The 14,566-nt window shown below is 34.7% G+C and overlaps 1 protein-coding gene across 1 annotated transcript in view; it reads left to right on the top strand.

Annotated features, from left to right (window-relative positions):
• The window catches only part of PLS1 (plastin 1), a 100,931-nt gene extending 87,284 nt beyond the window's left edge, over window positions 1–13,647 (top strand). The window contains exons 12-16 of the mRNA XM_032408539.1: window positions 233–347; window positions 5,772–5,905; window positions 6,338–6,461; window positions 12,926–13,050; window positions 13,291–13,647. Of these exons, the coding sequence (XP_032264430.1) occupies window positions 233–347; window positions 5,772–5,905; window positions 6,338–6,461; window positions 12,926–13,050; window positions 13,291–13,426 (634 nt within the window). The 3' untranslated portion in view covers window positions 13,427–13,647. The remainder of the gene's footprint in view (window positions 1–232; window positions 348–5,771; window positions 5,906–6,337; window positions 6,462–12,925; window positions 13,051–13,290) is intronic.
• Window positions 13,648–14,566: the final 919 nt, after the last annotated feature.

The following is a 14,566-nucleotide window of genomic DNA, read 5'->3' as shown; positions in this document are numbered from 1 at the left end:
TTCCCTGCTGAAAATGGAGTCAGACAGAGGGCTTGATCTCATGACCCATGAGATTATGACCTGAGCCTAAATCACGAGTTGGTCACTTAACTGACTGAGCCACCCAGCTGCCCTTGTCATGTCATTTTTTTAAGCATTAAATGACCCTGTTGTGTTTTTGAAGACTTAAGCCTATGCCCATTGTGCTTAATAAAATTTCCTCCTCCTTCATCATCTTTTCCTCTTGTTTTAGTGACCTTGCAGATGCTTTGGTGGTCTTTCAGCTCTATGAAATGATCCGCGTGCCAGTCAACTGGAGCCAGGTCAACAAACCTCCTTATCCTGCTCTTGGAGGGAACATGAAGAAGGTGAATGAGATAATCACTAAGGATATGTTGTTATTGTTCTAATATGAAACAAAGGATTTGGTGTTTCATAAAGCTTAGTAACGTATGGTCTGTTCCCATGATTCTTTTTTTTTTTAATTTTATTTATTTATTTGACAGAGAGACACAGTGACAGAGGGAACACAAGCAGGGGGAGTGGGAGAGGGAGAAGCAGGCTTCCCGTCGAGCAGGGAGCCCGATGTGGGGCTTGATCCTAGGACCCTGGGACCATGACCTGAGCCGAAGACAGACGCTTAATGACTGAGCCACCCAGGCGCCCCTGTTCCCATGATTCTGATTTAACCCAAAATGTGTTAAGCTTAATAGTCCTTTTATAAATGTGTTTTAATAAATGTTTGGAAAGATGAAGACCGTTTGCTCTTTGAGGTACATCATAAATGCTTTCCTATATTATAATCCCCAGAACTTGCCAAATCTTTACTGGTTATTTGTTAGTACCTTTTGACAGATATTTACTGATTACCTACTACCTGTACAGTGTAATTCAAGATATAAAATAATACAAGGCATGGAGTTGGTCCTCAAGAAGCCTAAAAAAATTAGAGATATGTATACAAACTAATGTAGTGCAACATATATAGAAGTGAATATATTTTTTAAAGATTTTATTCATTTATTTGACAGAGAGAGAGCACAAGCAGGGGGAGCAGCAAGCAGAGAGAGGGAGGGAGAAGCAGGCTCCCTGCTGAGCAGAGATCCCGATGTGGGGCTCGATCCCAGGACCCTGGGATCATGACCTGAGATGAAGGCAGACGCTTAACTGACTGAGCCACCCATGCACCCCTATAGAAGTTAATATTATAAGTTCTAAGGAAGAAAAGGCCACAGGCTGTACTTACCATGAGATGCTTCATGCAGGAGACGGTATTTGAGTTAGAGTTTGAGAAAGGAGGGTGGAGAGGGGGCTAAGGATCAGGAAAAGGGATAGTGATAGGAAAATATAAAATGCATTTCTGGGAATTGGAGGGAATATGTTGGCTATAGCAGAGGATTCCAATAGGTAAGAAGACCCTAAAAATTTCAAGTGGAGCCAAATGTTGAGAACCTTGACTGTCAGATTAAAGAGCTTGCATTTTAAACTAGAAGTAATGGGAAGACATTAAACATTTTTGAGCAGGGCAGTGACTTGATTACAGTCAATGGGAGACTATCTGGCAAATGAATGATGATGATTCCATAACTGGAAGCCTGTACCTCCCACTCTCTTTAATCCATTTTGTCCATTCCCCCCTCCTCCCCTCTGCAACCACCAGTTCTCTGTATTTATGGGTCTGTTTCTGCCTTTTTTTTTTTTTTTTGCTCATTTTTTTTTCTGAATTCCACATATATGTGAAATCATAGGGTATTTGTCTTTTCAGGCTGATTTATTTCACTTAGCATAATACCCTCTGGGTCCATCCATATTGTCACAAATGGCAAGATCTCATTCTTTTTTATGGCTGAGTAATATTCCAGTGTGTGTGTCTGTGTGTGTATGTGTGTGTGTGTATACATACATATCACACATCTTTATCCATTCATCTATCAATGGACACTGGGTTGCTTCTGTTTCTTGGCTATTGTAAATAATGTTGCAATAAACATAGTGCATGGATCTTTTTGAATTGGTGTTTCCATTTTCTTTGGGTAAATACCAGTACTGGAATTACTGGATTGTATAGTGTTTCTATTTTTAATATTTTGAAGAACCTCCATACTGTTTTCCACAGTGGCTGCACCAATTTACATTCCCACCAACAGTGCACAAGCATTCCTTTTTCTCCACACCCTTACCAAAACTTGTTCTTGTCTTTTTCTATTTTTTGGAATAGTTTGAGAAGAATAGGTATTAACTCTTTTCTTTCTTCTTTCCTTCCTTCCTTCTTCTCTTCCTTCCTCCCTCCCTTCTTTTTTCTTTAAATCTTTGGTAAAATTCACCTGTGAATCCATCTGGTCCTGGACTTTTGTTGGGGGATTTAAATTTTTTTTTAATTTAAATTCAATTTAATTAACATATACTGTATTATTAGTTTCAGAGGTAGAATTTAGTGATTCATCAGTTGCGTACAACACCTAGTGCTCATTACTTCAAGTGCTGGGGGATTTTTGATTAATGATTCAATTTAATTACTACTTACTGGTCTGTAGATTTTTTCCCAATTCAGTTTTAGAAGATTGTATATTTCTAGGAATTTATCCATTTTTTCTAGGTTGTATAATTTGTTGGCATATAATTTACATAGTAGTCTCTTATAATCCTTTGTCTCTCTGTGGTGTCCCTTATTACTTCTCTTTCATTTCTGATTTTATTTGAGTCCTCTTTTTTCTTGATGAGTCTGGATAAAAGTTTATCAATTTTGTTTATCTTTTCAAAGACTGACTCTTGGTTTCTTTAATCTTTTCTATTGTTTTTTTTTAAGTCGTTATTTCATTTATTTCTGCTTTCATCTTATTTTCCTTCCTTCTACTATGGGCTTTGTTCTTTTTCTAGTTCCTTTAGGAGTAAGCAGATGCAAAATGTAACAGGAAAACAAAAATTAAACCACTCATTTTATCTGGAATTTTAATTATGAGATGTCACAAGTGAATCATATGTAAAATGCTTCCTTTCAACAAATACCAGCTGTTTATAGAATGAAGCATAAGGCCTGTAATAAATTCAAGATGTTTAAAAAATGAAACAGTACTTTCATGACAAAGTATCATAGAGGCTTATTTTATAGACTTTGGGCATTCATCAGCAGACATCACTTTGCTTCATTTGTGAAGTTCATAAAGTTGCACCACTTAAATAGTCTTTCTTCATTATTTCTTCAGTAATTCTTCTCACTTGGAACCCTGTATCCTTTTATGTAATTTTTCTCATTTTCCAAATGATCTAAGCTTCACTTTTTCCAAAGCATTTGAAGTGCTTGATAATCATTTCTCCCATTAACTATATGAAACTGCATTCTCCAATTTTTTTTCTTGCTTGCTTTGTTCTTACCTTTATTCTTACCTATTCTTTGTTTTTTAGCCTGACACGTCTAGAAATTTCCAAGGCTCAGTTCTTGGCCCACTGCTCTTAACTTTCTATATTTACATCCTCAGAGAGCAGATCCATTTTTAGAGTGTTAAGTAGTACCATAAACATGGCTTATCTCTAGAGCTGAATTTCTTATTCTTTCTCTAGTTTCGTACCTCTCCAGATCTTAGAAGTTTTGCCAAATTTGGAATCAACTGTTGCCAAAAAAACAGAACACATCTATTTCCTTATGTTAGCATCCATTTCCAGGTACCCTTTTGTTGCTGGTCATATCAACATTTTCGACCTCTAGTAACCCTGAGCGCCCTTCTCACTATCATTACTCTTAGGAATTTTTATCTAACTGTAAAATAGATGGCCCTTCATTGAAACACATTTTGCACAAAAGTGATTATTATTACATTTGCTAGAAAATTCTCCCATTGAAACAGGTGTCAGTGGAAAATATGCTGGTTTTTCTCTCTCCTGTTCACACTGTGACATAATCAGAACTCTGATGCTATTTTCTATAAATTAGGTATCTGGTTGTTTTTCAATTCTGTGCATTTCTATAGCATATATTTTTATTAGGCAGTCTAAATCTATAGTATGATTACCAGGAAAAGGAATTTTAAAATATTATCTCCTTATATTTTAAAAAAATGCATACCTATCAAAGATTTTATGAAACTTATTGAGAGAACCAGGCAGATGCTACAGCAGAATCAAAGGATCTTCATGCATTTTTATTTGTAACAAACTGATCTTTGGGAATTTGGTTTTTCTTTTTTAAAGAACAATACCCATTTATTTGTGCAAATTCTATTGTGTGGTCCCTTTCTCACCTTTCCTAGAAATACTTTCTTAGGAAGAAAAATGGATCTGTGTATCTCACATTGAATTGTTTTGTAATGAGGTCTTAACTAACTTGGGAAAGAAAATCAGAAGAAACCAGTTACATCATTTTTCTTAATTAAATGTTTATTCCAAAAAGTATTTAGTAAGCACTTTTTACTACTTGTGGTATTATAAGATTATGAGAGCTTACAATTTCACTGGAGAAAAAGATTCTAATACCTAAGAATTTATACACACACACACACACACACACAACCCTGAGATAAGAAGACTGGAGATAATAAACATCTATAGCGGCCAGGTAGACAAAAAAGTTACTAGAGAAAGGACTTAACTGGACTTATAACACTGGAAAGAAGTAGTTAGGTAGGTAAATAATTTACTTGGTGGTCATTCCTCAGATTTTTACTGTAGGCAGGGCACAGTGATGGGTCCTGGGCTGGGGATGGAGAAGAGTATGATATAGACTTGTACATGTTATAATTTTTGCCCTTTAAAAGGAGCCTGTCCAAAGATGCCTGCGTGGCTCAGTCAGTTAAGCATCTGCCTGTGGCTCAGGTCATGATCCCAGGGTCCTGGGATTGAATCCCGCATCTGGCTCCTTGCTGAACAGGGGGCCTGCTTCTCCCTCTGCCTGCCATTCTCCCTGCTTGTCCTTGTGCTCCCTCTCTCTCTGTCTCTGACAAATAAATACAATCTTTTTTTTTTTTTTGAAGGAGACTTTCCTGTGGTTGACAAAAGAAAGAACATAAATTGCTAAGTAGAAGATGGTGCATAAGCAATACAAAATAAGCATTATTGGAAGTTCATTAAGGGATAGATTGTTATCAGCTGGTACAGTTAAGGTTAATAAGCCTTTGTTCAAGAACGTGAGCTAAAAGCTAAATTTTGGAAGATGAGTAATATCTGGATGAAGAAATGGGAGATGAAGTTTTAGATTCTTTTTTTTTTTTTTTTTAAAGATTTTTAATTTATTTATTTGATAGAGAGACAGCGAGAGCAGGAACACAAGCAGGAGTGGGAGAGGGAGAAGCAGGCTTCCCGCCGAACAGGGCTCGGTCCCAGGATCCTGGGATCATGACCTGAGCCAAAGGCAGACGCTTAGCAACTGAGCCACGCGGGCACCCTGAGGTTTTAGATTCTTAATGAAACAATTTCTTTATTCCTTAGTTTTAAATTTAGACAAAAGAGTATTTTTTAACTCTATTAATGGAATGCAGGAAACCTAGGTTTTTAGTCATAGATTTGCCACTAATAAACTATGTAATCTTGGACAGTTAAGACTTTTAGGGTAAGATCTTAAAACTTTCTAGCCAGTTGTTTCTCTATCGAGGTTAACCCTTCAGTGCTTTGATATCTTCAGCTATAAAATGGGAATAATTATTATTTCCTTAATTTCAGTGTTAATTATGAAATGATATTCTGTCATCTAAATTGAAGGTATCCTCAATTGTTTTTCAAATGACTGAACAAAGCTGGTGTACCCAAGAGATGTATTTTTAAAAACATGTTTTTATACCAAAACTTTTACTTATTATTCATAGATTGAAAACTGTAACTATGCAGTGGAACTTGGGAAGAATGAGGCTAAATTCTCCTTGGTTGGCATTGCTGGGCAGGACCTAAATGAAGGGAATCCAACACTTACTCTGGCATTGGTATGGCAGCTGATGAGAAGGTAAAGGCTGATATGTTTATAGGAATACTGCTTCCTTCAGCAAGTCATATGAGCTAAAATTTTAGCTCTTTTTGAGAATAACAAACAGAAGAAATATACAATGTAAAATGTATTTTTAAGTGATTTACCATTGATAATATATTTTGTTTAAAAGTGGGTTAGTCTCTGGAAATAATCACTTTTATTAATGCCTCTTAAAAACTGCTTTGTAAGGAGTTGTTTTTATAAAATACCATATAGTAGTTTTTGTTTTTGATTACTGAGCTTTGCAACTTTGGAATGTGACTAAGTTCAAATACCTAACATTAGAAATATTTATTAGAGCCAAAATATTTAAATACTTATCTAAATATTGATATAAATGATGTGAAAGCAAATTTCACCCCTTCTCTCTCCCCTTTCACTCTCAAATATACATCTTTTCTGTTACAGGTACACATTGAATGTGTTATCAGATCTTGGAGAGGGTGAAAAAGTAAATGATGAAATTATTATTAAATGGGTCAATCAGACTCTTAAAAGTGCAAAAAAAAATACTTCTATATCCAACTTCAAGGTAATCAAAAGCTATTTAAAATTTTGTTTTCTTAAGAAATTAAGTTTAGGAAGGAATTTTTATTGGAAATTACATTGGTTTAGGTTCAGAGTTACAGTCACATTATATACCAGAAACATAATTTATGAACTTAGGCTTACTAGTTATTTGGCATCTGTAAAGCAAAAATAAATGTTTGAATTCTTATAGTTTTGATTGGTTGTCCTATTGAGTGTAAATGCAGGTTAATATTATCAGACTCTGGTCATCTAATCTTAAAAAAGAAATAGAATAGAGCCAAAAAACCCAATTGTCAAATGAAAAAGAAAGATAAAAAAAAGCCATTGTATATATAGGACCTATAATGTTTTGTGCTCCCTAGCAGCAGTCTCAGAACTGTATTGACATCATTTCCAAGGCATAACAGAGCCAGCCAAACCGATTCAAGTGGGAATTGAGAAAACTGGTAGGAAAAAAAAATCTTGTCATCTGGCTTCATAATGGCACCTAACACTCACTTCCGAGCATTTGTGGATGATTCATAAAGCACTCAAAAATGTAATCTGCACATGCATACCCACTAATTTTCATTCATTTCCATTGTGTTTCGCTTTTGCATGCAAGGTGATGTTAACTACAAATAAGCATGTCTGCTTGTACACATGAATTCAGTGAGCCTTGTGTTTGTGATTTTATTATATGTGAAAAATCCGCAATTTGGTGGTTTTGTTTTTAGTGAATAAGAGTGCAAACAGATGAAACCCTAAGCTCTCCTAAGAGTTATCTATCCATCTTTAGTCTTTTCTTTTCCTTTGTTCTATATGTTTGACAACATTTTAGAGCAGGAGAAATGTCAGAAATTGATAAATTAAATCTTTACTAAATACTGAGCCCCAAAGTGGTTTTAACAGAACAGTTGGAATACGGCAGAGATGTTGCCTGAGTCCTAGTTCAAGTGTGTTTCTCTTTTTGCCATCTTGGAAGGAACTAATGATTTTGAGTTTTTGCTGTTGCTTATTAAAAAAAAAAAAAAAAAGAAAGAAAGAAACAATTTTCAGTCCATGATTTGTTTTTATATATTTTAGACATAAAACACAATTTAAAAACGTAAAACAGGAAAGGGGACATATGAAATTCTCTAACTGATAGTTACTCATTAAAACTGTTGTAATGAAATTTTATGCATTTGTACATTAGTTGATGGAAAATAAGCATGTATATATTTAAATCAAATACAATGAGAAAATATTTAGAAACACATATTTATTGAGCTCTTACTATTAAGTAACATTTATAGGTAAAGATATAGAATATAAGAAATTAATTTGGCCCTCATAGTGTTCACCATTTATTTGAAAGACAAAGTTTTCATAACTGGAATTTTCATAACAAGCTACAAGAGGGTCCATCTTGAATAAAGGCAAGTCTGAGAAGGTTAGGAGAACATAGTTTGGCTAGAGAGGATAGTTCCTAAGGGTGTAGTGCTAGATATAGTCTGGGGTCAAGATTGTGGAGGAATCTGGCCTTAATAAAAGTTTATCGATATCGGAAGTAATGTAAAAATAAGTAACTATTTTAGGAATACTTTTCTTTTTTTCTTTAAGATTTATTTTAGAGAGAGAAAGCATACAAGTGTGGGCACGCGTGTGTGGGGGGGTGGGCAGAAAGAGAGGGAGAGAAGCAGACTCCCCACCAAGATCATAACTTGTGCCAAAATCAAGAGTCGGATGCTTAACCAACTGAGCCACCCAGGTGCCCCTAGGAATACTCTTCTGAATGTGGTGAGCAGGATGGATTGGAGGAAGAAAGGTGTAAATTCCAGGACAGTGCCTAAGAAGCTGAGGCAGAATTCAAGGTGTGAAATGATAAGGATCTGAATGGAGTTGGGGGTGGGCACTGGGAATGTTAAGAATGGATAGTTATTTGCTATTGCAAAAGAACAGGTAGGATTTGGCTTCTTGATTTAGGGAAGCACAGGAGAAAGAGGAATTAAAACTTGATGTTTTAGGCCTGGGTAATTGGAAAACAGATAACACTAACAAATGGGAATGTCAGGAAGTAGAGTTGCTTTCTGGAAAGGGTGATGAATTCAGTTTTAAGCTTGTTGGATTTGAGGTAATGTTTAGGAAATGAACTGGATGAAAGGAAATATTAAAACTGGGAATATAGACTTGATCAGTTGAATAGAAGAGATAGTTGAAAATAGGAGTACACAAACCCTTTAAGGGAGGGAGCTCACAGAGAAAAGCAGACTTGAGAGTTTTACTTAGAACAGAGGTAGCAGAAACATAATGCAAAAGTGCTTGGCATTTATTTAGCAGATGCTCAGTAATAAAATCTTTAAAGAGACTATACTTAAGAAATGTGGCAGCAAATGCTAAAAAATACTTGGGGTGGGGAGGCTTTTTTTCCCAACTGTAGAAGGCATTATTTTTGAAGGCTATAATGAATGGTACTAGTAAGAATCTATTAATTATAATCAAGGCAGTGCTATACTGAGAAATTTTAGAAAAGACAAGTTTACCCTTTTTAGTTGCAAAGTAATTTTCCCTCATCAAGATAAGGAAGTGTATGAGCACTGAGTAATAAATGGAATTGTTGAATCACTATATTGTACACCTGAAACTAATGGAACACTCTGTGTTAACAACACTGAGATTAAAAGAAGATAAGGAAGTGGTGTATCAGCCATAACAATAATCGTAATTACCCTTTATTGAGTTCTATGTGCCACCATGGTAAGCACTTTACACAGTTTCTTTTAATTCTCTCAATAACTCTATAAGCAAAAAGGAGAGCATTAGAAAAGTTAAACAACTTGTCCACTGTTACACATTTAACTATTAAGCAGAATAGCTGGATTTCACATGCAGGTCTAACTGCAGGTTGAAAGCCACACTGTAGTTGTGTGACCCTGGATTTGACTTCAGCTCAGACACTTATTAGTTGTGTGACATACTGCTCATTCATCTCATAAATATTCAAAGCTTTCTCTATATCAGATGCTTTGTGTCACTGGGGCTACATAATGCCCTCAGAGTGCTCACTGTTCAGGAAAGGAAGCAAATAAGAAGACAGGAATCAGTGTGTGGGGTGTCAGCATACTATAAAAATCAGCTAAGGGGAGTAGGAGGCACATGAAAAGGGTGTGTTTTATAGAAACCTTAGCAGTTTATACTAACAACTGGACTACACCTCTTGATAAATAAAATTGAATTTACTTCTGGCTCATACATTCAGTATCTGTGTGACCTTGGGCAAGTTATTTCTCTATGCCTGTTTCCCCATATTTAAGATGGAGATATTAATAATACCTATCATCTGAGTTTGTTATCAAACTAAGTTAACAAATGTAAAGAGGTCAATAGTACCTGGTACGTCTTAGGGGCTCGGTACAAGGGGCTTACTACACTACTGGTATGGCAATATATGAAGGGCATCATATGGGAGAGGTTCCTGTTGAGCTTTTTAGAGAACTCTGGCTGCCACATCACTGCATTCCCACTTCTATTTTCAATAATGACAGAAAGAACAATGGCATGGAATGTTCTAATAGTAATGTGTATCAAATTAAAAGAAAGGGATGGTATAATTCATTACTTTGAAAATCAAGCCAAACACTAGGCTAATTGTCTTTGAGAGTCCAGACATTCTTTTTGTTTAAGTAATTTCTTTATAATTAACTTGAGGAAAGTGAAAGGAAAAATGATGAAAATGTACTTACATACTAAACTGATGGTTTTACTGTAAGTCCTACCCCCTTTCCAAAAGAAAAATGTCTTTTACTGATAATATACAAATCAGGAGTTGGAAGATAGGCCTGTTTTCTTGGAAATAGGAAGATAAGGGATCCAATATAGGCCTTGAAACTTAAATCTTTTATTCAACTCAGTAAAAGTTTTTCCCAAGGTAAATCATAAGGAAATAGGTGAAAACATCATTCTTTCCTACATCTAAGTGAAGAAATATTTAAAATACCACAAAAGGGCATAAACTTTCAGCTATAAGAACTAAGGACCTTATATATAACATGGTGACTACAGTTAACACTATATAATTAAAATTTGCTAGAAGAGAACTTAAATGTTTATATATATATATATATATATATATATATTATGTAGGTAGGTAGGTGATGGAGGTGTTAATTAGATGAGAAGAGTAATCCTTTCACAACATATAAATATATCAAATATTCAAGATGTACACTTTAAATGTCTTACAATTTAATGTGTAATTATAATTCAATAAAGCTGAAAAAAACAAATGAACAAAATAATTTTCCTCAATCTTAAAAAAACCCTCACAAATATGTAAATAAGTAATCAAAATATAGCACAATTAAGCCACTTGTATGTTTTTGAATCATCATAGAAAAGTGAAAAGCACACAGAAATTTTAAATTTGTTATAGAATGGCATGAATGTTAAGTTTTTTTTTAGAAAGAATAATGGTGTACATTAGAGTCATTTAGGAAGCTTATTAAAAATGCAGATTCCTAGCCCTATCCACAGATAACCTGACTCATTTATAGGGATAAATTTATGCTTTTAACAAGCATGTCAGGTGGTTTTCATGTAGGTGGTCTGCAGACTACACACTGAGAAAACAAATACGAGAATTTTTCAGAAATAAGGAAGATGCCAAAGAAACCCCCACCCAGATCCAGATTACCAGCGTCAAAAAGACTTAAAGACCGTAGTTATTTTTACTCCTCTACTTCTACTTCTCCCCAAAAATCTGTTTCATAAAATGAACATTCCTGAAAGTAAAGAATATACATTTTTCTAAAAGTAATAAATGTAGTGGTTTATAGATCATGGCCCAAAAAAGTAGACTGTTACTTTTCTTCACATGGCTTCAAATTGTTTTTTCAAAAATTTATTAATTTGGCTAGGAACTGTAGTAGATGCTTTCACTTATATTAATATTCCCAAGAATCCTGTGACATTCTCATAGTAGTGATTAGGAAAGGGTGCTTGCTTTTGGCTTCAGGTAACAGAAACCCAATTTAAAGTGGTTTAAACCAAAAGGAAAGATACAGAATAGCAGAAATCCAGAGGTAGGGTAGATTTCAGGGTTGGTTGAACAGTAATTGAAGAATGTCATTCAGGACTGAGGTTTTTATCCATCTCTGCTTTGCCATCTACAGTGCCAACTTCACCCTATAGCTGGTTTTCCTCTTGGTTATAGGATAGCTGCTAGTTGGGATAAAGGTTTCATCCTCTCATTCACATACAGGAGGAGGGTTGCTGGTTTTTCATGGCTCTTCCAGAGAATAGCAAGGGCCTCACATTAAATTAAATTAGGCCCAAATTAAATCACTGTGGTAATCAGATGGGATTATTCTTGTTTGGTTCAGACTAGTTAATTTTTGTTCATCGAAGGAGTCTTTTCAGACGTTTTCTTCCTAAATGCCCCCCCCTGAAATTTTAATGCCATGGATATTACTGTATGTTTATATACTCTATGCTTTATACATAAAAAAGAATAAGTTTATGACCCTACGCCCAGAATTCATGGCCTAGACTAGTTCACGATCACCCCTGGAGCTGTGGACGGGTTCAGCTTTCCTTGAAGCACATGTCCATGTGAGGGAGGTATGGACACAGAGCAAAAATGTGGGTTCTGTTAGGATGGAGAAAGTAGTAAGGAAAGAGTAGATTCTGGGTAGGCAAGCAGCAGTGGCCACTATCCAAGCTGAGAGACAGAACAAGTGATTTTTTTTTTTTTCAAGTAGTGGCAAGTGGTAAAACAATTCAGACCAGGATTTCTGGCTTTAACTGCAATGCACTATCCACTAGAATTTGGTGGTTCGTTTTTAGTTCAGCTTGGAGGTGACTTCAAATATGGAGAGAATCTTGGGCATTATAATCAGACAGTTATGGGTCCAGTTACTGGTTTTGTACTTACTGGTTGTGTGAACATGTCACTTGAGCTCTATGAACTTCATGTTCTTCGTCTTTGCAAGAGAGATCATAATTTCTTTATTACCAGGTTGTAAGGAGAATTAAACAAGCTGGACATGTAAAGCAACAAGAATAATGCCTTTGTAAATGTTAGTTCCTTTCCACTAATATTTTCATTTTTCTCTCTGAAAAATTTTAAGTGAAGGCTTAGGAATTGATGGTCTAAGAAATATATTACTAGAATTTACAAAACTATTAATTGAAAATTCATCTCCTATTCCCTTTCAAAAGTTATTTTTTATAGAATGGATACTGTAGTTAGCATACTTTAGGAAATGTCACATCTGCAAACCCTGTTTGGGTATGGTGACAACTCCACACTGTAAGCTCTGTAAAGATTGAAGGAAAAGCTTATTGTAAATGGTTTGTGATGTGTGCTGGTTGCAGAAAAGCTGAATGTTCAGTACAAAGAAAATTTATAAGTTGCTTTCAGTTACATGGTGATGACCCAATTTGCCATTTATGAAAATTAAAAGTAAGATGTTTATGAATGTTCATCCATTCTTTATTTTCTAGGACAAATCTATTAGCACTAGTTTACCTGTCCTAGACTTAATAGATGCCATTGCACCAAATGCAGTTCGTCAAGAAATGATCAAGAGAGACAACTTATCTGAGGAGGACAAGCTGAACAATGCTAAGTAAGCTTTTGATGGTTTAAATTAGAACACAGTAGCTCTTTAATTTCATAAGTCCTTACAGGTAAGGTTACTATGTCTTTAACATTTTTAAGTACAACTTATATGGGGACTATGATTTAAAGACTTTCAAACTTAACTTTCTTGTAAAGCTAATCTAATAAAAATATTTCATTCTTAACATATATTAAGTGAAAACACAGTAGATAACAACTAATAAGATATTTTTCTTGTCTTTTCAAGATATGCCATTTCAGTTGCTCGAAAGATCGGTGCCCGGATATATGCCTTACCTGATGACCTCGTAGAAGTGAAACCAAAGATGGTTATGACCGTGTTTGCATGCTTAATGGGAAAAGGACTGAACAGAATAAAATAATGAAACATTTAATATGATTTTCTGCCACATTAAACACATTGAATGTCTCACAGTTTACAGAATTCTGAAATGTAGTGGGTATAAAACCAGAGATTATTTGTATGCTTAGACTAGTTGTATAATTCATTAATGAATTCAATATCTTGTTCATACTAGTTAGACTCTGTCAACATTTTTGGATAACACAATTAATTTACCAGTCAATACTGATAATAATATGCTCATTATCAAGCTGATATTTCATAATTAAATTATTTTCATTTTCTGAAAGTCTTATTAAAACAAAACTAATTCATTCTTTTTCATGGTTCAAAACAGATCAGTGTAAAAATTTTTTTGCATGTCCTGCTGTGCTTTGATTTGTGTGTGTGTGTGTCTGTGTTAATTTTGATCACAAATGTATTCAAAGTCATTATCCAGGTTCTTTTATTTTTTCCTCCAACTATGTGAGCTTCAACTTTTCTGTAAATTTCTATATTGTCTCAAATTTTTAAGTGACAAGTATTGTTCATTAACATTAAACTTTTTTATATGTGAGAATTAACTCTTGAATAAACACCAAAATACATTCTCTTGTATAAGTAGCAGGAACTTTTTACTTAAGACTTAATTTTAACTGTACTGATACTTTATGTATGCTAGTTTCTAATACAGCTTTAACTATGCAGCATATATGTTGGTAGGCTGTTATTAGAGAAATATGTGTGTGTGTATATATATATATATTTTTTGCATCGGAATTACCCAGGTCTTCTTAAATGGTATGTATAACTGGTCAGTCAGGCAACCATTAAGTGTTTATTGTGGTCCCACTACATGTATAATAACTTTTCAGTTTGTAGATATTTGGTACATGAAGATTTCTTTTAGAAAATACTCATTTTGGATGTGCCTATAGCTATTTTTCAGCTGACTTCTTCCACATATTTATAGCAAAACATTGACTACAGCATCTCAAAACACGTTAATTTTGACCTATACTGAAGCCCTAATTTAGAAATTGCCCACTGAATATCTTTAGCAGAAAATAACACAAAGCTAATATTCAACATAGAATATTTTCACATGTTTTTTCCACAGCCCCCTACAAATTGGCAGTGTTTGGTTAATGCTTGTGTTACTTGGGAATAGCTAACCCTC

Source organism: Phoca vitulina, unplaced genomic scaffold, assembly GCF_004348235.1.
Source record: "Phoca vitulina isolate PV1807 unplaced genomic scaffold, GSC_HSeal_1.0 scaffold10, whole genome shotgun sequence".
Taxonomy (NCBI): Eukaryota; Metazoa; Chordata; class Mammalia; order Carnivora; family Phocidae; genus Phoca; species Phoca vitulina.
The sequence above is the reverse complement of the archived record's forward strand: the minus strand, read 5'-3'. Positions and strand labels throughout refer to the sequence as shown.